Source organism: Camelus ferus, chromosome 15 (genome assembly GCF_009834535.1).
Source record: "Camelus ferus isolate YT-003-E chromosome 15, BCGSAC_Cfer_1.0, whole genome shotgun sequence".
NCBI lineage: Eukaryota > Metazoa > Chordata > Mammalia > Artiodactyla > Camelidae > Camelus > Camelus ferus.
This window is the reverse complement of record NC_045710.1, coordinates 45,722,608-45,750,149: the sequence shown is the minus strand read 5'-3', so window position 1 is coordinate 45,750,149 and position 27,542 is coordinate 45,722,608. Positions and strand designations below refer to the sequence as shown.

General features: G+C 34.4%; 1 protein-coding gene across 11 annotated transcripts in view; it reads left to right on the top strand.

Moving 5' to 3' along the window:
• The window catches only part of WDPCP (WD repeat containing planar cell polarity effector), a 287,957-nt gene that overhangs the window by 192,930 nt on the left and 67,485 nt on the right, over positions 1–27,542 (top strand). For 7 of the 11 annotated variants that reach the window (XR_004326365.1, XM_032497660.1, XM_032497659.1 and 4 more), the window contains exon 14: positions 5,993–6,095. Coding sequence is in view for 8 of the 11 variants with exons in the window: in XM_032497660.1 (XP_032353551.1) it covers positions 5,993–6,095 (103 nt within the window). In the remaining 3 variants the exon portion in view is untranslated. Of the gene's footprint in view, positions 1–5,992; positions 6,096–11,802; positions 16,336–17,874; positions 19,133–27,542 lie in introns of those variants that run through there. The other 4 variants (XR_001366999.2, XR_004326366.1, XM_032497664.1 and 1 more) reach the window with 4 other exon arrangements.

Sequence of the window (27,542 nt, the reverse complement as noted above, 5' to 3'; positions counted from 1 at the left end):
GTCCAGTTTTCCCAGCACCACTTATTGAAGAGACTGTCTTTTCTCCATTGTATATTCTTGCCTCCTTTGTGATAGATTAATTGACCATACGTGCATTTCTGGACTTTCTATCCTGTTCCATTGATCTATGTGTCTGTTTTTGTGCTGGTGCCAAACTGTTTTGATTTCTGTAGCTTTGCAGTATAGTCTGAAGTCAGGGAGTATGATTCCCCCGGCTCCTTCTTTTTCAAGATTGCTTTGGCTATTCAGGGTCTTTTGTGTTTCCATATATTTTAACATTTTTTTGTTCCAGCTCTGTGAAGAATGTCATTGGTAATTCAATAGGGACTGCACTGAATCTGTAAATTGCCTTAGGCAGTATGGCCATTTTAACAATACTGATTCTGCCAATCCAAGAACATGGTATATCTTTCCATTTGTTTGTCTTCTTCAATTTTCTTCATTAGTGTCTTACAGTCTTCAGTGTAAGGGTCTTTTGCCTCCTTGGGTAGGTTTATTGCTTTATTGCTAGGTATTTTCTTCTTTTTGGTGCAACAGTAAATGGTATTGTTTCCCTGATTTCCCTTTCTGCTATTTTGTTGTTAGTGTTTGGAGATGGAACTAATTTCTGTACATTAATTTTGTATCCTGCAACTTTACCAAAATTCATTGATGAGTTATAGAAGGTTTTTGGCCACTTCTCTAGTATTTTCTATGTATAGTATCATGTCATCTGCAGACAATGACAGCTTTACTTCTTCTTTTCCAATTTGAATTCCTCTTACTTCTTTTTCTTCTCTGATTGCTACAGCTAGGACTTCCAAAACTATGTTGAATAAAAGTGGCAAGAGTGGACATCCTTGTCTTGTTCCTGACTTAGAGGAAATGCTTTCAGCTTTTCCCCATTAAGTATGATGTTAGCTGTGGGTTTGTTGTATATGGCCTTTATTATGTTGAGGTATGTTCCATCTATGCCCACTTTCTGGAGAGTTTTTATCCATAAATGGATGTTGAATTTTATCAAAAGCTTTTTCTGCATCTGTTGAGATGATCATATGGTTTTTATTCTTCAGTTTGTTAATGTGGTGTATCACGTTGATTGATTTGGGGATATTGAAAAATCCCTGCATCCCTGGGATAAATCCCACTTGATCATGGTGTATAATCCTTTTAATGCATTGTTGGAGTTGATTTGCTAGTATTTGTTGAGGATTTTTGCATCTATGTTCATAAGTGACACTGGCCTGTAATTTGTGTGTGTGTGTGTGTGTGTGTGTGATATCTTTGTCTTGTTTTGGTATCAGGGTGATGATGGCTCATAGAATGAGTTTGGAAGTGTTCCTTCCTCTGCAATTTTTTTGGAAGAGTTTCAGAAGGATAGATGTTAACTCTTCTCTAAATGTTTGGTAGAATTCACCTTTGAAGCCATCTGGTCCTGGACTTTCGTTTGTTGGCAGGTTTTTAATTACTGATTAAATTTCAATGTTGGTAATTGGTCTATTCATATTGTCTACTTCTTCCAGGTTTAGTCTTGGCAAATTGTACCTTTCTAAGAAATTGCCCATTTTTTCTACATTGTCATTTTTGTTAGTGTATAGTTGCTCATAGTATCATCATGTGATTCCTTATATTTCTGTGGTGTTGGTTGTAACTTCTCCTTTTTCATTTCTGATTTTATTAATTTGGGCCATTAATTTTTCTTGATGAGTCTGACTAAAGGTTTATCAATGTTATCTTTTCAAAGAACCAGCTTTTAGTTTCATTGATCTGTTGTATTGTTTTTTCAGTCTATTTCATTTATTTTGGCTCTAATCTTTATGATTTCTTTTCTTCTACTAACTCTGGGGTTTGTTCTTTCTCCAGCTGCTTTAGGTATAAGGTTAGGTTGTTTACTTGAGATTTTTCTTGTTTCCTGAGGTAGGTTTGTATAGCTATAAACTTCCTTCTTAGAACTGCTTTTGCTGCATCCCAGAGGTTTTGGATGGTTGTGTTTTCATTTTCATTTGTTTCAAAGTATTTTTTGATTTCCTCTTTGATTGCTTCTGTGATCCATTGGTTTTTAGTAGCATACTGCTTAGCCTCCATGTGTTTGCAGTTTTTGCAGTTTTTTTCTTGTAGTTAATTTCTAACCTTATAGTACTGCGGTTGGAAAAGTTCTTTGGTATGATTTCAATTTTCTTAAATTTGCTGAGGCTAGCTTTGTGGGCCAGCATGTGGTAGATTCTGGAAAATGTTCCATGTGCACCTGAGAAGAATGTGTATTTTGTTACTTTTGGGTGGAATGCTCTATAGATATCAGTAAAGTCCATCTGGCCCAATGTGTTATTTAGGGCTTTTATTTCTTTATTGATTTTCTGTCTGTATGATCTGTCCATTGATGTTAAGTGGGGTGTTGAGGTCCCCTGCTATTATTGTGTTATTGTCAACTTCTCCTTTTATGTCTGTTAACAATTGCCTTGTATATTGTGGTGCTCCTATGTTGGGTACATACATATTTACAATTGATCCTTTTCTTGGATTGATCCCTTAAATATTATGTAGTGTCCTTCTTTGTCTCTTGTAATACTCTTTAAGTATTACTACTCTAGCTTTCTTTTGATTTCTGTTTGCATGGAGTATCTTTTTCCATCCCCTTACTTTCAGCCCGCATATATCTCTAGCTCTGAAGTGGGTCTCCTGTAGACAGCATATATATGGGTCTTGTTTTTATATCCATGCAGCCAGTCTATGTCTTTTGGTTGGAGCATTTAATCCACTTACATTTAAGGTAATTATTGATAGGTATGTTTTTACTGACATTTTGTTGTTTTGAGTTTTTTTTTTAGGTCTTTTTCCCCCCTATTCTTTTTGTCCTCTTGTGCTTTGAGGAGTAGAGAAAGTCCTTTAACATCTGGTGTAAACCTGATTTGGAGGTGAATTCTTTTAGCTTGTATCTGTGAAGTTTTTGATTTCTCCATCAAATCTGAACCAGAGCCTTGCTGGATAAAGTATTCTTGGTTATACATTTTCCCCTTTCATCACTTTATTGTGCCACTCCCTTCTGGCCTGAAGAGTTTCTGTTGAAAAATCAGTTGATAACATCATGGGAGTTTCCTTGTGTGTTATTCGTTGCTTTTCTCTTGGTAATTTTAATATTTTCTCCTTATCCTTAATTTTTTGTCAATTTGATTACTATGTGCCTTGGTATATTCCTCTTTGGGCTGATCCTATCTGGGACTGTGCGCTTCCTGGACTTGGGTGACTTTCCTTTCCGAAATTAGGGAAGTTTTTGGTTATTATCTCTTCAAAAATTTTCTCAAGTCCTTTCTCTCTCTCTGCTTTCTGGGACCCTATGTGAATATTAGTGTGCTTCATGTTGTCCCAAAGTTCTCTTAAACTATCATTTCTTTTCATTCTTTTTTTCTTTTCTGTTCTGCAGTGCTGATTTCCACTAATCTGTCTTCTAGCTCACTAATCTATTCTTCTGCCTCATTTAGTCTATTCTTGGTTCCTTCTAGTGTGTTGTTATTTGTTTCAGTAATTTTATTCTTCAACTCTGTTTTGGTAGTCTTTATATTTTCCAGCTCTTTGCTAAAAACTTTGCTCTGTGCTTCTATACTCCTCTTCAGTTCTCTGAACATCTTCACCATCATTATTCTAAACTTTCTCAGATAAATTGCCTATCTCCTCATCACATTTCTTCTTCTGGGATTTTATCTTATGTCTTGTCCTGGAAGATATTCCTCTGCCACCTCATCTTGTCTGTCCTTCTCTTTGTATTTTTAGGTAGGTTAGTTATGTTTCTCGACCTTGGAGAAGTGGCCCTCTGTGGGAGATGTCCCATGAGTCCCAGCAGTACACTTCTCTCTTGTCACAAAGGGCCAGGATTCAGCCCATCCCAGTGTAGGGTCTGGCCTGTGTTTGTGGATTCCTTCCACTGGCTTTGGGATTGTTATTTTCTTACTTCTGGTATCTGCCCCCTGGTGGATGAGGCTGGTCTAGAGGCCTATCCAGGTTTCCTGGCAGGAGGAGTCAGTGTCTACCCACTGCTGGGTGAAGCTTGGCTTCGACCTCTGGTGGGTAGGGCCTTGTCTAGAGGCTCAGGAAGTCTGTTTATGGATGGGGGTATGTTCCCAACCAGTATGTTGTTCAGCCTGAGGCTTTCCAGCCCTTAAGCCTACAGGCTGTTGAGTGGGGCTGGGTCTTGATGCTAATGACCCAATCAAGATGTCAGGCTCCAGGAAAGCTCATGTAGATGAACACTTCTGGAATGTCCACCACCAGCTTTTATGTCCCCTGGGTGAGCCACAGCCGCCCCCTTTCTCCTCAGGAGAACTTCCAAACCCAGCAGTCTGATCCAGGTTCCTACATAATCACTGTCTCTACCCCTGGACCCAGTGCACTTGAGATCCTGTGCACACTTTCCAAGAGAATGAAGTCTCTTTCTCCCCTAGTCCTGTGGGGCTCCTGAAGTTAAGCCCCACTGGCCTTCAAAACCAAATGTCCTGGGATCTCCTCCTCCCAGTGCCAGAACTCTGTGCTGGGCAGCCTGACGAGGTGCTCAGAACTCTCACTTCTGTGGGAGAGCCTCTACAACTTAATTGTTCTTCAGTTTGTGGGTTGCCTACCTGGGGGTATGGGGCCCAATTATATCATGAGCACACCCCTCCTACCTTCCTGCTGTGGTTCCCTCTGTGTTTCCAGTTGAAGCAGATCTTTTTTTTGCTAGGCTCCAATCTTTTTTCTTTATGGCTGTTTAGCAGTTGTTTGTGGTTTTGTTGTAGTCACTAGGAGAGGCGAGCTTGTGGTCCTACTACTCCACCATCTTGACTGGAAATATGTAAGTCCTGTTTTGCTTGTAGTTTTAGGCTGATACATTTCAAGTCTGTAACATAAGCTAATTCTAAAGCCATTCAAAGTTGAGTGGCTGAGCAGTTATTTCCAATCATTTAAAAATTATTCTCAAGGATTATAAGGCAGGCTATATTTGACCCATAGGCCATAGTTTACCAATCCCTGCTTTATAAAGTCTTTCTTACGTTCCCAGTAAACGTAAGTGCCTATTTCCCTCCAAACTTTGCAGCCAGTAAGTATTAACTTTAAAAAATTTATCCAATTTGAAATTACATTTTTCAACTTGCATTTATTTGAATATTAAGAAGGTAAAGTATCTTCTCGTGATTTTAGACCATTTATATTTCATCATTAAAAACTTGATGTTGATATTCTTTTTCCATTTTTATTACAATAAAATTATTCCAACAAGTATTTTGTTTACCAAAAAGAGTTCTAATTCCTTTTTAGTGGCTCTACCTACTTGTTGAGAATTATTTTCCACTGCATTCTCCCACACATCCAATATTCCTTCCCTAAAGACCTGCCATTGCCTGACACTACTGTGCTTTCTCAAGCATCTCTAAAAATATGCACCAGATATCATTCATTCTCTGTTGCCTTTTCTCCATTTTACCTCCCAGTATAACTCTTACTATTAAGACTTATATCAATAATCATTTCCTCCTCTTTGGTTCCATAGCACTCTGCCATAAAACCTATCACATTGTTATGTTATCAACTGTTTACAGTGGTCTTCCTCCTCGGCTCAACGCTTGTTGAGACATGGTACTGTAACTGATCTCCAGAACAGTGCCTACCACTTAATAAGCACTGATTATTCATTGACTGAATAAGTTCAAAATAACAGCAGTATTAACAATATTAGAAAAGTAATAATGTGCTAAGCACAATATCAGAGACAAATTTGTGTAATAGTATTTAAAAGCTTACCTTTTTCCCTAAAGACCTACAATAATTTATTTTAATAACTGCCATTAGTTGTAGCTGAGATCTGCAAGTCAAGAAAATTTGCTTGTACTAGAAAAGAAAGCTGAGAAAAATTAAAATACAAAAAAGAATATTCATCAACCATGTCGGTTTTGTAATTTGAACAGTAAGTTCTTTTTTTCAAAATCTCCTTTGTAACTTTACCAAGGTTCATTTTGGATTAATCTTTTATTCTGCTTTATTTCCAAAGGACATCCATTACCTTGCACTAGATAAAGGTGAATTGGCACTAGCTGAAGTGGCAAGAAAGAGAGCTAGCGACATTGATGCAGAATCAATAACCTCTGGAGTTGGTAAGAATTAATGCTGGTTTTCTTAAGTGCTTTTTGTTTTAATCAATACTTACCTAGTATCATTTGTTTACATTTGTAAGTCATGGTTGATTAATTTGAATTACTTTCTTTGTAAAGACAGTGCCTTTTTTTTTTTTTTAAGAATTAAGGTAGGTAAATAGTACAATATGGATATTTAAGTTGAAATTGTGTTATGTAAGTTAATAACCAGTCATTAATAACTATTTAGCAAAAAGTAAAAATTGTACTTTTCATAAGATTTTGAGGAAAAGTTTATTATCAGTGCTGTTATTAAAATTAACCAACACAGGAACTTATATAATCCTTTATTTATATATACAGACATCATATCTCAAAAGAATTCCCTCCTCTATCAGACTACTTCACATGGAATTTTGTTTGATGGGTAATTTTTGTTTTAAATTTAGAAGCCACTACAGTCATTTTACAGTGAGTCTTCTGAAGACACATCAGAAGCGTAAACTGAATCTAAAGATCCAACTAAAACTTTATAATACAGAAAAATGATAGTCTTTAAAAACTGTAATACCAAAATGAGCTTTGTTCTAGACTCAATTTATCCTAATGTGACTAAATCTAGAAATATTAATCTTCAGACATCCCAATTCCTATTCTTCTTGGTATTTCCTATTCCTCACTTAGGAAGAGGATGCTCTGAATTATAATAGAATTCATTTTCTTTGTGGAACTTCTATAAAACAACAAAGTTTTAATAAGGTTTCCACTTTGTAAGTTGCTTGAAAATATTATAACAACATCTCCACTGATAGATCATCTTGTCCTTTGTTTATGTAATACTGTTTGGAGCCAAAGGGAGCAATTGTCAGCTTCTCTCTAACATCACCACCAGAGATCCCAGTTTTCAGGGTGGTACTGACTCAAAGCCATACTACCAGGCTAGTTCTAAACCTGAATACCAAAGCTGACAGTTGCTTACCAGAAAGATGATTTCATTCTCCCTCCTCAACCCTGAAAGAGTTCCAAATTGACCAAACCCAAAGGATGCATAGACCACTTTCAAAACTCCATTCCTAATAGATAAGAAATACTCAGTATTAATCCAGTATTACATAAGAGAAATTTGTGGCTTGCTAAGCATAGTAATGTGTGTCCTAATAATAATAGCTAATATTTACTGAATGCTTAATGTGGGGTAAGCACTATTCTGAGTTACAGATATTAACTAATTTAATCCTTATCGTAATTCTTTGAGTTAAGGGCAATTTATATTTGTGATGAGAAGTCACTTTTAACTGAATGATGAAACCATGTTAATAGGAATTATGACATTATATTACAAGGATACAAATATTCTCCCTCCCTATGCTTCTAGCCATTTAGAAACACAGGAGGAGGTTAATTCATAGCAAATTTTATGGAAATTATCCTTAGCTGTAATGTGCCCTGCTTTTTCCACCAGGGTATAAGGCAAGTTTTACATTTTAAAGCTATTTAAAGTTACTAAGGGTGAAAAGGAATATGAAGAGATTACCACAAAACCTCAGAAAAATGAAGAAATTCCACTATTCACCAAAGGCATACTGTGCCCTGTGTATTTTTTTTCATCACGTTACTGTGACCAGCTGACAATTCCTAGCCAGAGGGCTTGGTTAGTGTTCCTTCTTTGAGCCCTGCGTCATTTCTCATAAATATCTTTCTTCACTGAACCCCTGTTATTCCCCATTTCTCAGCTTTTTTTTTTTCAGGCCTTATCCTTTGGCCTTCATTACTATTTCTTGATAAAAATACCATTTAATAACAGTAACTATCAAGAGGTGAACATCTTAGATGAATGTTCTACTCCACTTTTGTTCCAGAAAACTAGGCTTACTCCCACTCATAATATTGAGAAGGCAGAAGAAAGAATCAGCAAACTTTACAATACATTTGAAATTATTGAGTCTGAGGAGCAAAAGGAAAAACAATTAAGTGAAAAGAGCCTAAAGGACATATGGGACACCATCAAGCATACAAACACGTTATGGGAGTCCCAGAAGAGGTGAGAAAGGGGCAAAAAGATTATTTGAAGAAATAATGACTAAAAACTTACCAAATTTGAGGAAAGGCATGAGTCTATATATCCAAGCTCTACAAACTCCGAGTACAATCAACCAAAAGAGACCCACGCTAGGACAAATTATAATGAAACTATCAAAAGCCAAAAACAACCTTGGAGGCCTGAGGCAATAAGATGACATACTTAAAGTACCAAAAGGAAAAAAAAAAAAGTTAATGGAGAATTCTGTATCCAGTGAAACTTTCCCTCAAAAATGAGGCAGAAATGTAGATATTCATAGATAAACAAAAGCTGAGGGAGTTCACTACCACTAGACCTGCCCTAAGAGAAATGTTAAAAGGAGTTCTACAGACTGAAATGAAAGGTTCCTAGATAGTAACTCAAAGCCATATGCAGAATGTAAAGATAAATACATGGGGAAATATAAAAATTATTGTAATTTTTGTTTCTACTCCACTTTCTATTTTCAACAGGAATTAAAAGACAAAAGCATAAATTAATTATAAATCTCTTAGATGCACAATGTATAAAGATGTAATTTGTGACTTTAATAAAGGTGGGGGACAGGAACACCGCTGTATTGGAGCAGAGGTTTTGAATGCTATTGACGTTAACATGGTATTCATTCAAATTAAATTATTCTAACTTAGCCATTCTAAGAGATGTGAGATTATAACTCACTGTGGTTTTGATTTGCATTTTCCCATACTAAAGATGGTGTTCAGCATGTTTTCATGGACATGTTAACCATTTCTATGTCTCCTTTAGAAAAATGTCTCTTCAGATTATCTGGCAATATTTTATTTTAGTTTTTATTATTTACTTGTATGTGTTCCTTGTATATGCTGGATATTAATCCTGATCAGACATAAGGTTTGCAAATAATTTCTCCCATTCCATAGATTGCATTTTCAATTTTTTTTCTTACTGTTTCTTTTGCTGTGCAGCTTATTATTTTTGCCTTTGTTGCTTGTGCTTTTGTTGTCATTTCAAAAAAAATCATTGCCAAGACCAATGTCAAGGAACTTTGCCCCTATGTTTTCGTCCAGGAGTTTTATGGTTTCAGTTCTAATTTTTGTGTCTTTAATCCATTTTGAATCAATTTCATTTTCCTGCATGCAGTTATCCAGTTTTCCTATTAACATTGAAAAGACTTTCCCCATTGAGTATTCTTGACTCCCTTGTCAAATATGTGTGGGTTTATTTCTTGTTCTCTATTCTATTCCTTTGGTCTATATGTCTGTTTTTATGCCAGTACCATATTGCTTTGATTACTGTAGCTTTATAGTATAGTTTGAAATCAGGAAGTGTGTTGCCTCCAGCTTTGCTTCTCAGGCTTTCTTTGGCTATTCAAGGATTTTTGTGGTTCCACCTGAATTTAAGATTGTTTTTCCTATTTCTGTGAAAAATGCCATTGGAATTTTTGATAGGGTTTGCATTGACTCTATAGATAGCTTTGGGTAGTATGGTCATTTTAACAATATTAATTCTACTCCATGAAGATGGGCTATTTTCCCATTTGTGTCATTTTCCATTTCTTTCATCAAGGTCTTACAGTTTTCAGTGCACAAATATTTCTGTGGTTTAATTTATTTTAAGATTTCTTTGATGCAATTGTAAATGGGATTTCTTTCTTCATTTCTCTTTCCCATAATTCATTGCTATTATACAGAAATGCAACTGATTTTTGTGTATTTTGTATCCTCCAACTTTACTGAATTACTTTTATTCAGTTTTTTTGGTGGCATTGTTAGTTTTCTACATACAATGTGTCATCTGCAAAAGGAGACAGTTTTGCTTCTTTATGATTTGAATGCCTTTTATTTCTTTTTCTTGTCTGATTTCTCTGGCTAGGACCTCTAAAACTATGTTGATCAAAATGGCTAGGGTAGAATGATGATGTGCTGGTGGCGGTATAATGCCAGTAAGTGTATTAGGCATGGAACATTCCAGGCTGCTATAACAAGAGATCACAGTGATTTAAGAAATAAAATTATTTCTGTCTCACATAAAAATCTGGGGAGGTGGGAAGGACTGGTAAGGCATGCTGGTATCAGATCACTAGGCTCCGCTACCATGTTGCTTTGTTATCTCTAGGTTATAACCTTTGCATCTTTGAAGATTTGCATCCCCGCCTGTAAGGAGGAAAAACAAAGAGGGCATACTCTTTTCTTCTTCAGAGTATAAGCCAGGAGTTGTTACACATTACTTCTGTTCATATCGCATTGGACAGAACCTGGTCATAAAAGTTTCACCTAACTGTAAGAAAGTCTGGAAACTATATTTGGGGTGACCATACACCCAGCAAAACACTTATAACTAAAAGCAGTAGCCATTTGGGGGGACAGCTACCATTTCATCTGTTACAATGAGATTTGAAGGATAGTATTTTAAAGAAGAAAATAAACAAAATGGAGAACAGCTTCCTCTATATAATCTTCATATGCACAGAAATGAAAGTAATTTTAAAACCCTACTCAAAAATAGTTCCCTGCTGCACATAATGTGGCTATCTGAATATCTACATATTAAGAAATTCTTCCAGATGTTGTATTTCCCAGCATACTTACCATATATGACATTTCAGATACTATGCTATAAAGATGATGTAGCTTTGTAAGTAGCTATCTCTTCTTACTACTTGAAAATTCTGTATCAAAGATTATTCTGCATAATGAAGAACTTCAGAGAATACAATACAGTGTAAAGATTACTCATATTATCACCCAGAGATAACTGATAATATGAGTCAATTTATTTCTTCTTTTTATTATGCATATATTTAAGAAAACTAAAATCACTTATTTATCTTCCTTTTTGTTACTTGGTGGTATGTTTTGACTACATTCCCATGTCATTTACAATAATTCAAAAGCCTGATTTTTAATGAGTTTTCACTACAAAATCATTGTACCATTATAATAGTGGATAAAATTATACCTAGTAGATGATACATGCATGAAAGTAAAGACTTGTTCTTGTATTTATTAATATAAAATTCTTCTACAATTAAGCTAAAAAGAAGTTGTTAATTCTACAAACTAACAATTTAAAATTGTGGTTAACTGTTTACCTACATTGTGCTTTAGAGGCTACATTATATTATTTGTTTGACTTAGGTGAAGTAGAGCCAAAAGTAGGCTGGCATGAATGTATCTCCTCTCTTTACTGAGTTATGTCAGTTTTCAGCTATACCTTCCTACCTCTAGGCATCTTTGCCTAAAGACATAATCCTAAAACCCTTCATAATTATAAGCACATCAAAGACTAACTGCTCTGCTTAGCTGCAGTGATCTATACAAGACTGTAAAGAGATTTATAGTTTTCAGTAAAGTTTCTAAGAATGCAGAATTACCCAACCTTTGTTATTTTCTTTGTGGTGACATAATGTTATCAATCACAGAATATAACATATAGTATTAATTATAAATTACCTATAGATATGTTTTCTTTAAATTGTTTATTTTCAAACCTTTCTATTTAAATATTTAGCATATTTTTAAATTGTGAAGTACTACATTACTGAAAGTACAAGGTATCATCTTTTCAGAACTCACCTGGTCATAAATTGACAGTTACTTAGCAAAAGATAACATTAGTCTTTTCCTGTGGAGAAAGGTGCAAACATTAAACTGTCTGGGCTTTAACCCTACTTTTTCTCTTTTTCAGAAAGGAGTCAATGTGTCAAACCATCTTCTCTGACTTAACTTGTAGACTAGTAAACTGTGCTGGTCCAGGAGAGAATAAACTTTCTACAAGTAAATAATGAAGAATTTTGCTTAACAATTGGTATGTCATATTAAGAGGAGCAATGAAGCTGTGAAGTTAAGAATAAACAGAACATGTGCTAACTTGGCTAGTATGGAGTATAGCAGTATATCGTATATCAATAATCCCAAAATTTGGATAGACAAAGATTCATACAGTACTATGCTACAAACTTTAACAATACTAAGGTGGTAGTCGGGAAAGCTGACTTATTTTGGCTAAACCAGTCAAGACTAACCATCTGCCATCTTAAGTCACTTTAGGGGGATTCTCAGTTGGCTCATCTATAAAATAAGGACCTAGAACTAGAAGAGGATCAGTCTTTTCAGCACTAAAATTCTGTGCATATGATTAGACAGAACCCAAATTAACATACAACTCTGAAAAAAAATCATTTGTGCATATCCACCTAATAGTAGAAACCCATACTGAAAATAAATCTGAATATTCTCTTAAAAGGGGGCTTGCTTTATTCAAAAATACTTTTGAATTAAGTTCTCTTAAATAGTACCTTTAAAAGATGACTTACTTTATACTGAAATTTATTTAGCAAGAGGTGTAACATCAAGGTGTCCAAGCAGAGGCGCTAATACAGAAACTAAAGAATTTCTAAATAAACAGAATGGTTTCACATATATTAGCTGACAAAATTTTGGACCTTTTGCAGGTATTTTACCTGTATAAAATTCTCTATATAACATGTCAGAATTCATATCCATTCTGGCGGTGATCTTCGGATACTCTTACCATGTCCCCAAGAAATCGCTACTCAAAAAAAAAAAAAAGTTATATAGTTGGTCCATAAAGTTTGAGTGAAAAATCATGCACCTACTTTATCAAAATTAAGTAGTATCTTTATGTGTTTTAACCATTCTTATAGTTTATAAAATGGCTTTATATAACCATAAATCTATTTCTCAAGGAGAATCAGGGTTTTTATAGTGACTTATATTCCAAGAGCTTAAAGAAAATAAAATTATTTACATTCCCAGATCTGATCATCCTACAGTTTGCTGTGGGGTAGAATTTAGTTTAAAGGTGATCTACTTCAGCCCCCCACTGCAGACACATACAAGTTCAAGAAATGTAGATGTTAGGAACTCCAGTGATGCACCAGGGCTGGCTTTTTGGCCTTTCAAGTGTCAAATGAGAGTATCCCTTCCCAACTCCAAGTTTAGGGACATCACGTTGGTGCCTCAAAACTGGCCACAGTCTTTCACACCACAGGAATCAGGAAACTGGTTGATGGTGGGTGTGGGGCTTTTGTTATGGTCTGGTTTTTGAAGAGCTGGTTGTTAATCATTTAACAAAACATCACTGAGGTGATCTGAGGTTATGGTTCCTGAAGGCCAAGTCTCCATATATCAAAGAAAGACCTGTAAACTGTTCCTGATTCTACAACTCCCAGAACTGAATTTTTAACATTCATATATCCTTTTCTTCTCCAGAAGGATAAATGAGGAAGTAGGGTCCATATCATACATGATTTATTGCTTGCCTTTGAACCTATATAGCAATGTTGTCCAACAGAAATACAAACCAAACCACATATATAACCTTAATTTTTCTACTGTGAGTTAAAAGTACATCACAAATTGGATGTTAAACTTTCATTGGAAATACTTAATATTTAATTTCATAATTTCAGGTACCCAAGTTGGCCTATAAATTATTTTAAAAATTTACAATTACTAAATTGAGTGCTTTTAAATTTAAAATTTTTTAAATAAAATTTAAAAATTAGTTCCTCAGTCATACTAGCCATATTTCAAGAGTTCAATAGCTACACATAGTACTAGTTACCATACTGAACAGCACTTCAGGAGTTTTCCAGAAGCTTGGGCCTTATTCTGTGCCAGCATGAAGTGTAGATTCAAATGAATTATTTCACTTTTCAGTGCCTCAGTTTTCTGAAACAATAACCTCGGGAGAAGAATCAATCAGTAGTTATAACAGTTTAATAGCTATTCTAATGATTGCTATAGTATGAAATCACTCACATGATATAGCATCTGCCATTTGTGGTATGTCAGTTTATTTAACAATTAACTCATCAACCAGTAGTTCCTTATGAAGGCGAACTTAACCTTGTTAGATGTTAGTAGCAATAAATGCTAAGCATTTATAGTGTTTTTCATCTTTAAAGGGCTTTACAAATTGTAATTAATTGGATAACATAATATATCATTCCTGAGGCCAAAGAAGGCCTTTCTATTCAACAAAAACCTTCCATACACTTGTCATATACTTTGTACTACAAGCTACATAAATTTAAGTGTTAATCTTATTCCTGAGATGAACTAGTCAAAATATTTGCTTCAGCTTTTCTGATCCTGAGTGCAAGCAGCTAATCTCAGCAGAGAAAAATGGTGCTTCTATAATGTTCATCACCTATGTGTTACTAACAAAAGTCAAGCACAACTTTACTGATTATATTAAAAAATATTTTAAAGTCCCACTTTTACACTACTTAACCTCCTCTAAACTGCCACCAGAACCATAATAACACCATCCATTTTTACAGGCTTTGCAGTATTCATAGTGCTTGCCTGCATAATTTTATTAGCTCAACAACCCTAAAAGATAAACAGGACAGATGTTATGCCCATTTTTTGGATGAAATTCAGTAAGGCTGAGTGACTTGCTTACATAGTTACATAGTGTTAAGTGCAACAACTAGAGCCAGAATCCAAGTCTGATGATTTTAGCCACCATTTATCAAGTGCACATTATATTTTGGAGAGTGTGTTGAACACTCTGTGCATTACCTCATTAATGGTCACAACAGTCTCACAACATACCGATTTTACAGATGAAGAAAGTATAGTACAGAACAACTATTACACATATGTCCTTTTTTCCTCAATGCATATGTTAACTTCTCTACAGTGCTGAATCTAGAAATGGAATATTATCAGGGTAGGAGAAAAAAGGAACCAATCTTCATCAAAGATAAAAATTGCAATAGACTAGCAAATGTTAGTCACCCAGGACAGTGCTAAGCTCTGTGGTTCCTGTCATGTTTCATATTTACAACAACCAAACAACCCTAAGAATTAAGTATTAGTTTCCCCATTTATAAGTAAGGACAGAAACTCAAAAGTGACAGAAGCAGAATTTAAACCCATTCCTGTTTGGCTCCAAATCTCACTCATACTGTGAGAACCACTTCACCATTATGGTTTTTATTTCAAGTCCACTGTAATTTCCCATATTGTTCACTGCCTAATGTTGCTTGTTACTCATTTTTGGAGTTGTTTTGCTTTCTGTGGGTTTTTTTGTTTTGTTGGTGGGGTGGGCATAAAATAAAGTGAGACGGTTTTCTTTGTCATCTTTACCATGTTATGCTTACAGTGCCCAAAGCGAGTACTTACACCATTTTCAAAGCATAATGCAGGAAAGTAGCTTTGAGCACTGTCATACAATCTTCATAATAATTCGAGCAGTGAGCTGGCAGGTTACAGTACTAATGGGGAACTGAATTTCTGTAACTTTAGACTTTGAGCTAAACAGTTCTTTTACCTATTAAATGACAAACTTCAGCAATTTTTCTAGAGTTAAAGGAAACTGACTTGTTCATTCAGTGGGTATTTTGATTTAAATCTATTTATAGTAACAAAATATGAGACAAAGGACTAAGCATTGTTATAGTAAATTTTCTTATGATGTGGCTAAATAATTTACATTAATGAAGACTATTAAGTGTGTGATGAGTGATTCTCTTCAGTCAGAAAAAAACCTTTTTCTCAGACTGCCTGAAATCCTTATGAACTTCTCATTTCACGTTGCCCTAGTAATCAGAAATAAAAGCATTAAGATTTTCAAGCACCATAAATACTTCCAGGATGAATTCTCTGTTAAAATTTAATCAGTTCTTTTATTTTTCTGGCTAAAGATAGTTACTATGTTCCTGGTAAGACTACCTCTAAGAAGGAAGTAAAACAAGTTTATGCACATACATTCATATGCAATGTCAAAAGACAAGAAAAATGTGAGAAACGTGTTTCTAGTAAAACTCCTTCCTTATCTCGAATTAGGTTCTTCATAAATGTATGCACTATAATAATGTATAGAAATGACTATTTCATTATTTTCTTTATAGTTTTTCCAACCTAATAGTCTAGGTATTTGGAACACATTCATTTAAGCAGAAGAAATAGCTGGCAAATATTTTTATGTCAGGTGGTATGCATGCTAAGTTTATAACCTTTCTTCTGTTTAGTCAATATAAGGTAACTTGATGTGACAGGGTGTGTGACATATCACAAAGAGGACTAAGGTCAGGAATTTTATGAGATCTTAAAAAACAATACCTTTAGAAAGGACTTAAATAAATAGTACTTTAAAGATCTGCAGAGTATATAGTCCCTCGCCCCGTCCCCCCCCCCCCCCCATTATCAAAGAATTGAGCTTAAGTGCTTAGGAAAGTCTTTTACTCAGAAAAAAGCAAATATCTCGCAACTGGGGTAGGGGAAGAATCTCTTAAGTTCCTTTACAGTTTAGAATGCCTACCAAAACATATATCTATTTAGAGTTTATACATCTATTTGTTGACAATTCAATGATAAATTTATGTTTCTATCACCTATTTACCCTTTTTTTCTGAAGCCTTTGCAAATTATTTAGCTGTCATTACAGACTCCTGTCCCAAAGCATGAAGTCTCAACAAAAAGTATGATTAGATCACCAGATGTGCTTCTCATGGGCCAAATTTTGTTTTTATCATAGTAAAATGAGTGTGTACTTTTTAAAGTAAATGGTAAAGTATAACACACATTTAGAAGAATATACATACTGTAAATATTCAACTCAGTAAACACATCCATATAACGAAACTAAACTTTACTAGCCCCACCCAAAAGGCCCCCTTATCCCACTTTCTCATACCTGCAAAGGATAAACATTCCTGACTTCTAAATACTACAAATCAGTTTTATTTGATCTTGGAAAAGAATGCATTTCGCTTAACATAACTTTTATGAAATGTACCCATATTATTATGTATATTTATCATATATTTCATTTTATATATATATATATCACGATTTATTTGTCACTGATGGACTTTTCAGTTGTTGCCAGTTTGGGGCTCTTAGAAATAGTCTACATATCCTTTGTGAATATACCTATCCACTTATGCATACATTCAACTTTACTAGATGCCTCCAAAGATTTCACTAGAGTAACTGAAACAATTTTCATGTTTATTATCAGTACATGAGAATTCCAGTTTATCCCCTTCCTTGCCAACAGTTATCCCCTGCCACCACCATTTTACTCATTCTAGAATGTGTATAGTGGTATTATGTTGTATATGTATACAATCATGTTATATGCATTGTGTATGACATAATACATGTGTAATTAAAATGGAACAATTATTTTTAAAAATTTTATCCAGATTTCTGTTTGTTCTAAGATGGAATACTGGTTGCTGTAAACTCTTCCATTCCACCTGAAAGCAAAGTTTTCTTTTAACATACATTTTTCTTTATATTTTATCTTTCACATAATTTTTAAAGTAATTTATATTAAACATAGGGTTAGTGACTATTTTGTTGAGATAAAACTTACATAATGTAAAGTTAACCATTTTATCTATTTTAAAATGTACAAGTGACTGGTTTGCAGTATATGGGTCAGTGACATTTTATACAAGATTATAATTATCTTTAGATTGCACTGTATGTCATTGGTATATTCTGCAGCTATTTAATAAGCAACAAAAGTCTAGTAAAATAATATGAACATAAGGTACAGAAATAACTCATTTTTTCTAACAAGCATTTATCTAGCCACTTAAACTAAACATGATTGAAAACAGAAATCAAGAAAGAATTTCAGTTAGCCAAAAGAGATAACCACAAAGCCCATGTGCTAAAGTAGTCTTATGTACTTCATTCATTTGGAACTTATTTCTTACAAGATTGAGAAGCTTACAAGTTTTTTTTTTTTTTTTTTCTCTGATTGCAGCACAAAAAAGCTCATGGCAGTAGTTAGAACAAGTGGAAGCGTAAATGGGAAGAGGGAGAGAAAATTTGAAAAACATGAAAAAAAATCAATCTGTGGCACAACTGAGTCAGCTCCAAAGATATAAGTATATTCAAACACATTCAGTTAGTAACTAATATAGTTAAATACAATTCCAATCAAAACCTCAAATAAGCAAACAAACTGGACAACCTAGAAGAAATGAATAAATTCCTAGAAACATGTATCTAGCCAGAATCATGAAAAAAAATAGAAAATCTGAGTAAGATTATTACATAAGAAGATTGAATCAGTAATATAAAACCTATCAACAAACAGAAGGTCCAGGACCAGATGAACTCACTGGTGAATTTTACCAAACAGTTAAAGAAGAATTAATAGCAGTTCCTCTCAAAGTCTTCCAAAATGAAGACATGCAAGAACACTTCCAAACTCATTCTGTGAGGCCAGCATTACCCTAATGCCAAAACCAGACAGGGACACTACAAAAAAATTATAGGCCAATATGCCTGATAAACATAGAAGCAAAAACTCTCAAAAAAACAAAATACGAGCAAACTGAATTCAAAACTCCACTGAAAGGATTATACACCATGATCAAGTGGGATTTACTCCACAGATGCAAAGATGATAAACATCTGCAAATTAATCAGTGTGATACACCACATTAACAAAATGAAAGATAAAGATAATATTGTCATCTCAATAGATGCAGAAAAAGCATTTGACAAAATTCAACATCCATTTTTCATAAAAACCCTCAACAAAGAAGGTATAGAGGAAATGTATCTCAACAAAATAAAGGCCATGTTTGACAAACCAACAACTAACATCATACTCAACAGTGAAAAGCTGAAAGCTTTTCCTCTAGGATGATGAACAAGACAAGAATGCCCATTTTTGCCACTTTGAATCAACATAGTATTAGAGGTTCTAACCAAAGCAATTAGACAGGAAGAAGAAAGTCATTAAGATCAGAAGGGAAGAAGTAAAACTGTCATCATTTCCAGATGACACAATATTATATATAGAAAACCCTAAGGACTCCACCAAAAAACTGTTAGGACTAAGAAACAAATTCATTATAGACTTTCAGGATACAAAATCAGTTTTCAAAAATTTCTTGTGTTTCTGTACTCTAATATTGAATAATCAGAAATAGAAATTAAGAAAATAATCCTATTTAAAGTTGAATAAAAAAGAATAAAATACCTATAAGTAAATTTAAATAGTTGAAAGACCTGTACACTGAAAACTACATGAAATTGAAAAGGAATTGAATAAGGTACAATAAATGGAAAGATAAATCATGTTCATGGGATGGAAGAATTAATACTGTTAAGACTCATACTACCAAAAGCAATCTACAGATTCAGTGCAATCCCTATCAAAATTCCAATGGCATTTTTCATGAAAATAGGACACACAGTCCTAAAATTTGTATGGAAACACATAGCCCCCCCCAAATACCCAAAGCAATCTTGGGGAAGAAGAACAGAGCTGAAGGCATCAAGCTTCCTGGGTACTACAGTAATGAAAACTGTGGTGTAGGCATTAAAACAGACACAAAGACCAATCAAACAGAATAGACAGCCCAGAAATAAATCCATTCAACCAAGGCCAATTAATTCATGACAAAGGAGCTGAGGATAGTCAACGAGAAAAGGATATTCTCTTTAATCAATGGTATCAGGGCTGTACAACTGTACAGCCACATGCAAAAGAATTAAACTGGACCACAATCTTACACCATACAAAAAAAATTAACTCAAAATTAACTCAAAATGGATCAAAAACTTGAATATAAGAACTGAAACCATAAAATTCCTAGAAGAAAAGACAGGTGGTAAGCTCCTTGACATCATTCTTCTCAAGGATACATTTAATGCCAAAAGCAAACAAAAATAAGTGGGACTACATCAAACTAACTGGAAACTATCAACAAAATTTTAAAAAGCAGCCTACAGAATGAGAGAAAATATTTTCAAGCCATATGCCTGATAAAAAGTTAATATCCAAAATACGTAAGAAATCCATACATCTTTTTTTTTTTTTTTTGGTAGAAATCCATACATCTTAATAGAAAAATAATCCCAAAAAAATGGGCAGGGGTTCTGGAAAGACATTTTTCCAAAGATGACATACCAGTGGCCAACAGGTATATGAAGAGATGATCGACATCACTAATCGTAACAGAAATGCAAGTCAAAACAACAACGAGATAGCATTTCACACCTGTGAGAATTACTGTACTCAAAAAGACAAGAAGTAACAAGTGTTGGTGATGATGTGGTGAAAGGGAACCCTTATGCACCTTTGGTGTGTGTAAGTTGGCCCAGTCACTACAGAAAATGATACGGAGAGTCCTCAAAAACTTTAAAATGGAACTACCATTTGATCAAGTAATTCCACTTCTGGGTCATTTATCTGAAGGAAATGAAGATATTAACTGAAAAATCTATCTGCACCCCTGTGTTCTTTGTGGCATTATATACAGTAGCCAAGACACGGAAGCAGCCTAAGTATCTATCAGTGGATGAATGGATAAGAAAATGTGGTGTGTGGATGGATGGATAGATACACACACACACACATACATGTATATGTGTATATATATGTGTGTGTATATAAATATATATATACACATACATGTATATGTGTATATATATGTGTGTGTATATAAATATATATATAGTAGAATATTATTAAGCCATAAAAAGGAAGGAAACCTTGCCATTTGTGACAACATAGATGGACCCTGAGAGCAATTCTGCTAAGTGAAATAAATCGGAGAAACATAAATACTGTATGATTTCACCTATATTTGGAATCTAAGAAAAACCTACAGATAGAGAAGAGACTGGTAGTTACCAGAGGCAGGGGCTGGCCAAAATGAGTGAAGCTGTTCAAAAGGCACAAACTTCCAGTTGTAAAATAAGTAAGTCCTGGAGATATAATGTACATCACAATGATTATACCTAAATGTACTGTATTGTATATTTAGAAGTTGCTAGGAGAGTAAATCTTAAAAGTTCTCATCACAAGAAAAAGATTGTAACTATGTATGGTAATGGATGTTAACTCATCTTATTCTAGTAATCATTTTCAGATATATATAAATTAAAAAAATCATGTTGTACATCTAAACTAATACAACGTTATATGTCAATTATGTGTCATTTAAAAAAGAGAAGAAAGAGAAAACAAAAAATAAAATAATATACCTAAGCCCTAGCAGAGCAATACTTAAATGTCAGTGGTCTAAATATATCAATTTAAGACATTTGCAGGCTGTTAAAAAAAAAAAAAAAAAAAAAAGACCCAGTGTATATACAGTTTACCAGAGACTCATTTCAGGTATGATACAAGTAGGCTATGTGTAAAAGGATAGATAAAGATATACTATCCAAACATTAGTGAAAAGAAATCAGGAGTAGCTCTATTAATGTCAGATAATGTAGACTTCAGAGCGGAAAAAAAAATTACCAGGGAGATTGAGAGAGACATTACATAATCATAAAAGACCAATCCACTAAAAGGACATACTGAACCTAAATGTGTATGCACTAAACAAAAGAGCTACCAAATAAGTGAAGCTAAAGAGTGACAGAATTAAAAGAAGAATTAGAGAAGCCCACAGTTGTCAGAGACATCAACAGCCCTCTCCGAACAATTTACCGGTAAAACCAGACAGAAATGCAGCGAGGAGATAAAATAGCTCAACAGCACTGTAACTTAGCCAACAACATCAGAACATATATTCTTTTCAATTGCTCATGAAATACACGCCAAGATAGACCATATCCTTAGCCAAAAAAAATTTTTTTTTCAACTATTTTACTGGTGAAGGGATAGACACAGAGATCAATGAAACAGGATAAAAAAAAAAAACCCAGACATAGACCCACACAAATAAGCCCAAATGACTTTACAAAAGTACAAGAGCAATTCATTGGAGGAAGGATAGCTTTTCAACAAATGTGATGGAACAACTCGATAACCATAGGCAAAAAAAAAATGTGCCTTGTTCTCGACTTCACACCAGAAGAATTCTGAGCTATGACTCTGAAATCATAATTGATAAAAGAAAATATTGATAAATTGGAGTTACTAAAAAAAAGGCTTTCGCTCTGTGAAAGACCATCTCAAGACAATGAAAAGACAAGCTATAGATTGGGAGAAAATACCTGCAAACCACATATCTGACAAGGTCCTTTTATCTGGAATACAGAAAGAAATCTCAAAACTCAGCAATAACAGGAACCAATTTTCTAAAACTATGAAGTTCTAAAACAAATGGAGAACTTTTATTGGTTTAAACTCTGCTTCTACCACCCAGATCTATGCCTCTGAGTTAAAACTATGTACCAGATTACCACATAAACAATAGAATACAGACAGATAATACATAAAGAAAAAAGAAAAATTACCAAGGATTCATGTTTGGGGCAGCACGGGAAGAAGATGTAGTCAGCATAGCCATAGATTGGGGGGGGGGGGGGGAATTTGTTTTATTTATCTTACTTGGTTATTTATGTTTAGAGGTGGTACTGAGGATTGAACCCAGGACCTCATACATGCTAAGCAAGCACTCGACCACTTGAGCTATAGCCTCCTCCCACCATACATCCTTTTTTCCTGTTTGTTTTTTTTTCTGTTCCTTAATGTGAATATTCAATAAACCACTGAAGATAATGTGCATATATATTTAGGTCATTTATATTAGCATTTCTAGATGTGTAAAAGTTACTACATAGAAAATTTGGAAGCAAGGCAGAACAAGTACTTTAAAGACAAAATTTTAACAAGTTTAAATATAATTTTTACAATTCTTTTAATACATTATATCAATTGCAAGGAAATTTTGCTCTTTTAGATGGAATAGAAGTCTTTGCTTGACGACTTAAATATTAATCTTGGGTTTCAAACACTGATGTAATTGCATGGCCTTTTAAAAGCCTTTAGGTAGAAGAATGATAAAAAATGTGGTTTTAGTTATTGGCATGCCTGTGCAACAAAGCATTTGGGAGATGTGACTGACAGGCCAGGACTGTGTATAAGGGAAAACCTATGCTTATGTCTACTTCAATGACTTTATTAGCCACACCCTACTTGTAAATTGTAGGATGTCATTCAAAGTAACATAGTGATACTTTAAACAAGTCAGGTTATAATACCCCTACTTCTTTTGTCTTAATGCCTAAAGGTAAATTCAGAAAATGCTGCTATGTTTGGGCTCATAAAAGCATCTATCAGGAAAACACTAAAAAGACCAAATAGTCAAGAGCAATACAAAGATTTATGACACTATGCATATATGTAATTTGTATGTTGAAACATCACAGATAATTCAGACATCAGTATAGTTCAGCAGCTATTTCAGATCGAGGATTAAGAAAATAATTTTATTAATTGTTGGCAGGTTTTTAACCAGTATTTTAATATATACTGTTAATAATATATACTGAATTAAAATTGCGATTAACACCAAAAGCTTCACTGGAGACCTTTAGGGAAATCTGTGTTTTATAGCATGGTGTATTTTATGAGAAATTTCTAGTTTTACAATAAAATATTTAAGTAAATGTAGAAACAAATATATACTCACATCATACTTTTCTAAGAGCTGCATAATTTTGAACTGACATAAGGGATAAACACAAATATTACATTTTATTGACTTCTTACTAATCTTATTCTAAATATTCCTTCCTGAATATTAGATAATTTAATCTTAACTAGTCTTAATAGTAAAAGTAATATAAACTCATCAAAATAATGCAAATTGTACAGAAAAGTACAGTCTAGTCAATGAAAATCCATCATGATCTGCTCCTTCTATGACCAAATTTGCAACAAAACAACTTTTGTGGTCTAAATATCAATAAGATAATAATTCAAATGTCTAGTTTTTAGAAGTATTTAAGGTTTTAATACCTGTACCATGAATTACCAAGTAACTTAGTATTCAATAGTGACACTTATAATTTTCATATCTGGATGGACATGAAAGATATATAATGAATTGAGGCAAACTTAAGAGACATTATGTAGTTAAGTCTTTATCTCTGGATTCAACTGTAGGATTCTTGGGTTTTTCTTTTTTAGGTAGACCAAACTACAGAACTATGTCTCAGGAAGCCTGTTTATCTGACAAGTAAGAAAAGATAAACACCTGTAAGATTATGTTTAAAGCCCAAACTAGTTTTGAAGTAACAAGAAAGGGAAAGCTAACAGTTCAAATTTCAGTCACTTTTCATCTCAACCCATCAGTGTGTGCACTGGTCCATTAATTATGTGGCCCAACACAAAATGATATGTTAGTCATCTCTTCTACTCCAGGATGACAGATGTGAGGTAAGATTTTTGTTCAAGAGAAAGAAAGCTATTTCAAGTACTTTATCTCTTGGTCTCAAGAATTTACCTAAGTCATGAGTGAAAATGAAAAATGACTAATTGAGGACCAAAGTAATTGTTTTGATGATCATTCTGTTAGAACCAAAGTAAAATTGCAGAGGAGTGATTTAAAACCTATGATTCTAATGGAGTCAGCTTTTCTACATTAATGAAGTATTCTTTTTTAGTATATGTGCTGCCGAAGCATGCACTAATGAAGTATTCTAAAGCAAAGGTCAGTAGATTATTTTCTGTAAAGGGCCAGATGGTAAATATTTTAGAATCTGTGGGACATACAGTTTCTGTCACAACTATTCAGCTCGTACTGTCATTGTGCAAAAGCAGCCATAGACAATATGTAAATAAAAGATCAAGGCTGAGTTTCAATAAAACTTTATTCATGGACATTGAAATGTAAGTTTCATATAATGTTCACATGTCACAAAGTATTCTACTATTGACTTTCTTCCAACCATTGAAAATGTAAAAATCATTCTTAGCTTACACATTGCAGAAAAACAGGCAGAGGGCTGGATTTGGCCTGTTCACAGTTTGGTGACCCTTGTTCTAACAGATTATGTTGGTTCTTCATTTTGTGGATTTATTTCTATGCTTCAAAAGAAAAGCATTTTTTAAAGCCTATCCATGACTTGCTAGAATAAACAATTAAGTGGAAATAAAACAATTAAGTGGAAATACTGCCATTTAAAATATTCTAATTCACTGTCTTTAAACCCTATTATTGTTGTAGTAGCTTCCAGTAGAAAACATCAGTTTTCAGTATAATTGGTTCCATTTATTGTTTTAAAATTTCCTATGCTAATAAATTTTCACAAAAGAAGCAATTAAGCTTGGCCACTTCCTAAATTACCTATTTTAGATGCACATTAAGTATGTATATTCATATTTTTTTTAATTTTAAGTTATTTCTTTGAATAATGAATATACACATCATTCAGAATTTAAAAGGTGTAGTTTATAGTGCAAAATTCTAACCTCAAGCCTGCTCTGTAATCACCCAGTTTAGTTTTTAGAAGCAAGTAATGTTACTAGTTATATGTGTATGTATATTATTTACAATTATATGTGTATTAACCTGTATATTGTACAAGTTACATAATTTTTATAGTATGACCATTATGTTTTTAAAATACATACTTCTTTCTGATGACAAAAGTTAATTATACATATGTGTTACATAAAAATTTGGAAAATAAAAGCTCTGTTTAATCCCAGCTATCATAAAAGGAATCTTAACATATTACATATTTTTCTAGCTTTTCCCTTAACTTTGACATATCTTTAACAAAATATGATGGTCACTTATTACTTCCTGTTTTACCATCTGCTGTTTAAAAAAATTTAATGAAATATTTTGGAAAGCTGTTTGTCAGTATGTAAATTGATCCCTTCCTCTCTTTTTAACAGCTACATTATTCAATTCAGTTGTATGGATATACTATAATTTGTTTAAACAATACCCTACTGCTGGGTATTTCAGTTATTCCCTGTTTTTATGAAAATCAGTGCTACCAGAGAATTCTGAAAAGATGGCATCAGTGTAGTGTCTGAATCTCCTTGAAACCCCTCGTAAGAACAGAAAGAGCAAAGAGGACAATAAACCCCAAAATCCATGGACAACATCTACAACAAAATCTAGTGTTAACATGTTCTTAAGAACCCCAAAATGTAAATGGGTTGGAAAAAATCACCAACAGCTACAAAATGTACTAAAACTTTAATGGATTCATGAAGGTCCACGGTGAATGTTGATGCAATGTAATTTCTGCCTAGTGCTCTGAATGTCAAAGTCAAGTCAGTGAAGCACAGGTAAATGGTGGGAGTAACTAGCATTCTCTTATGGTACCCAAATGCCTTGTCATCTGATTAGGGACATACATGAATGGGTGAACAAGATTCCCACTGTCCCTACCTTCTGTCCAGTGAAACTACAGCCACGGGACAGGCTTCGCAGAGTCAGTGGGGAAATGAGACCTTGCTGAGCTTGACTCTAGTCTGACACAGTGAAGAGACTTAAGAGATGTATAAGTGGGAGGTAACCTCCACCCACACCCTTGCAAAGGGGTGGACTGGAGCAGCCTTTTGTCCACCTGTGATACTACTACTTTTACTGTTTTTTCACTGACCCAGTAAGGGGATTGAAGGGGGTGACTCCCAAGGGACTCTTGCTTCTGGCTGCAAGCACTCAGTCACACCAGCCAGGCATAACTCTAAGGGGAGTGCCAGGTAGGAAGTTGAACTGTTACTGTACACCTGTGAAACAATGTAGATATCCCAAGTCAAGCTCAGGGAGGACAGAAAGCTCCCATGGAGCAGAAGAGCAAAAGCTTACCTGATCTTGATTTTCAACATGAACACAGACTTTGAAAGCAGGGACACACATACATACGCAAATAATGATGATGATAATAATAACAACAATAACTACTTCATGGGAGAAGCAGAGGGAAGATAAGGGACTCACGGTCCTGAGAGATGGAGAACTCAGGTACTACCTGGAAAATCTTCCATGGACACTCTTAGGACAGCAGAAACTGGAGGGAATACAGAAGGCTCTAATTTGTGAATACAAGAGAACTGTGAGAAGTTATAGAGTTACTGCAATGGACCAGATTCTGGGTCCTCTAAATGCTTAAAACTAACAAATCAAAATACTCTTTCTAGATAAATCCCCAAAATAAGGAGAAACAGTTGAGAGACGAGACCAAATTGAACATAAATGACACAATAGGGCCATAGGAAAAAAGAGGTTGAAATTAAAGAGTATAGGTACTATGGTCTGATTGTGTCTCCTCAAAATTCATACATTGAAATCCTAACCCCTAACATGATAGTATTAGAAGTGGGGCTTTTGGAAGGTGATTAGGGTATTGGGTGGAGTGATGAATGGGATTAGTGCCCTTGTAAAAGAGTGCAGAGAGATCCCTCCCCCATGTCTGTGCCATGTGAGGAGACAGAAATTGTTAGTCTGCAGCCCAGAAGAGGGCCTTCACCAGAACACGACCATGCTGGCACCTGGATCTTGGACTTCCAGCCTCCAGAACTATAAGAAATAAATTCTTTGTTGTTTATAAGCCACCTCATCTGTGGTATTCTGTTACAGCAACCCTAATGGACTAAGACAACAGGAGACCATATTTTTGACTACTTGAACACAACAGACTCAGGTGCTCCAGATCTATGAAGATAAAAAAGTTATCTTGGCCCACCCTGCCTCATCAAAGTATAGAAAG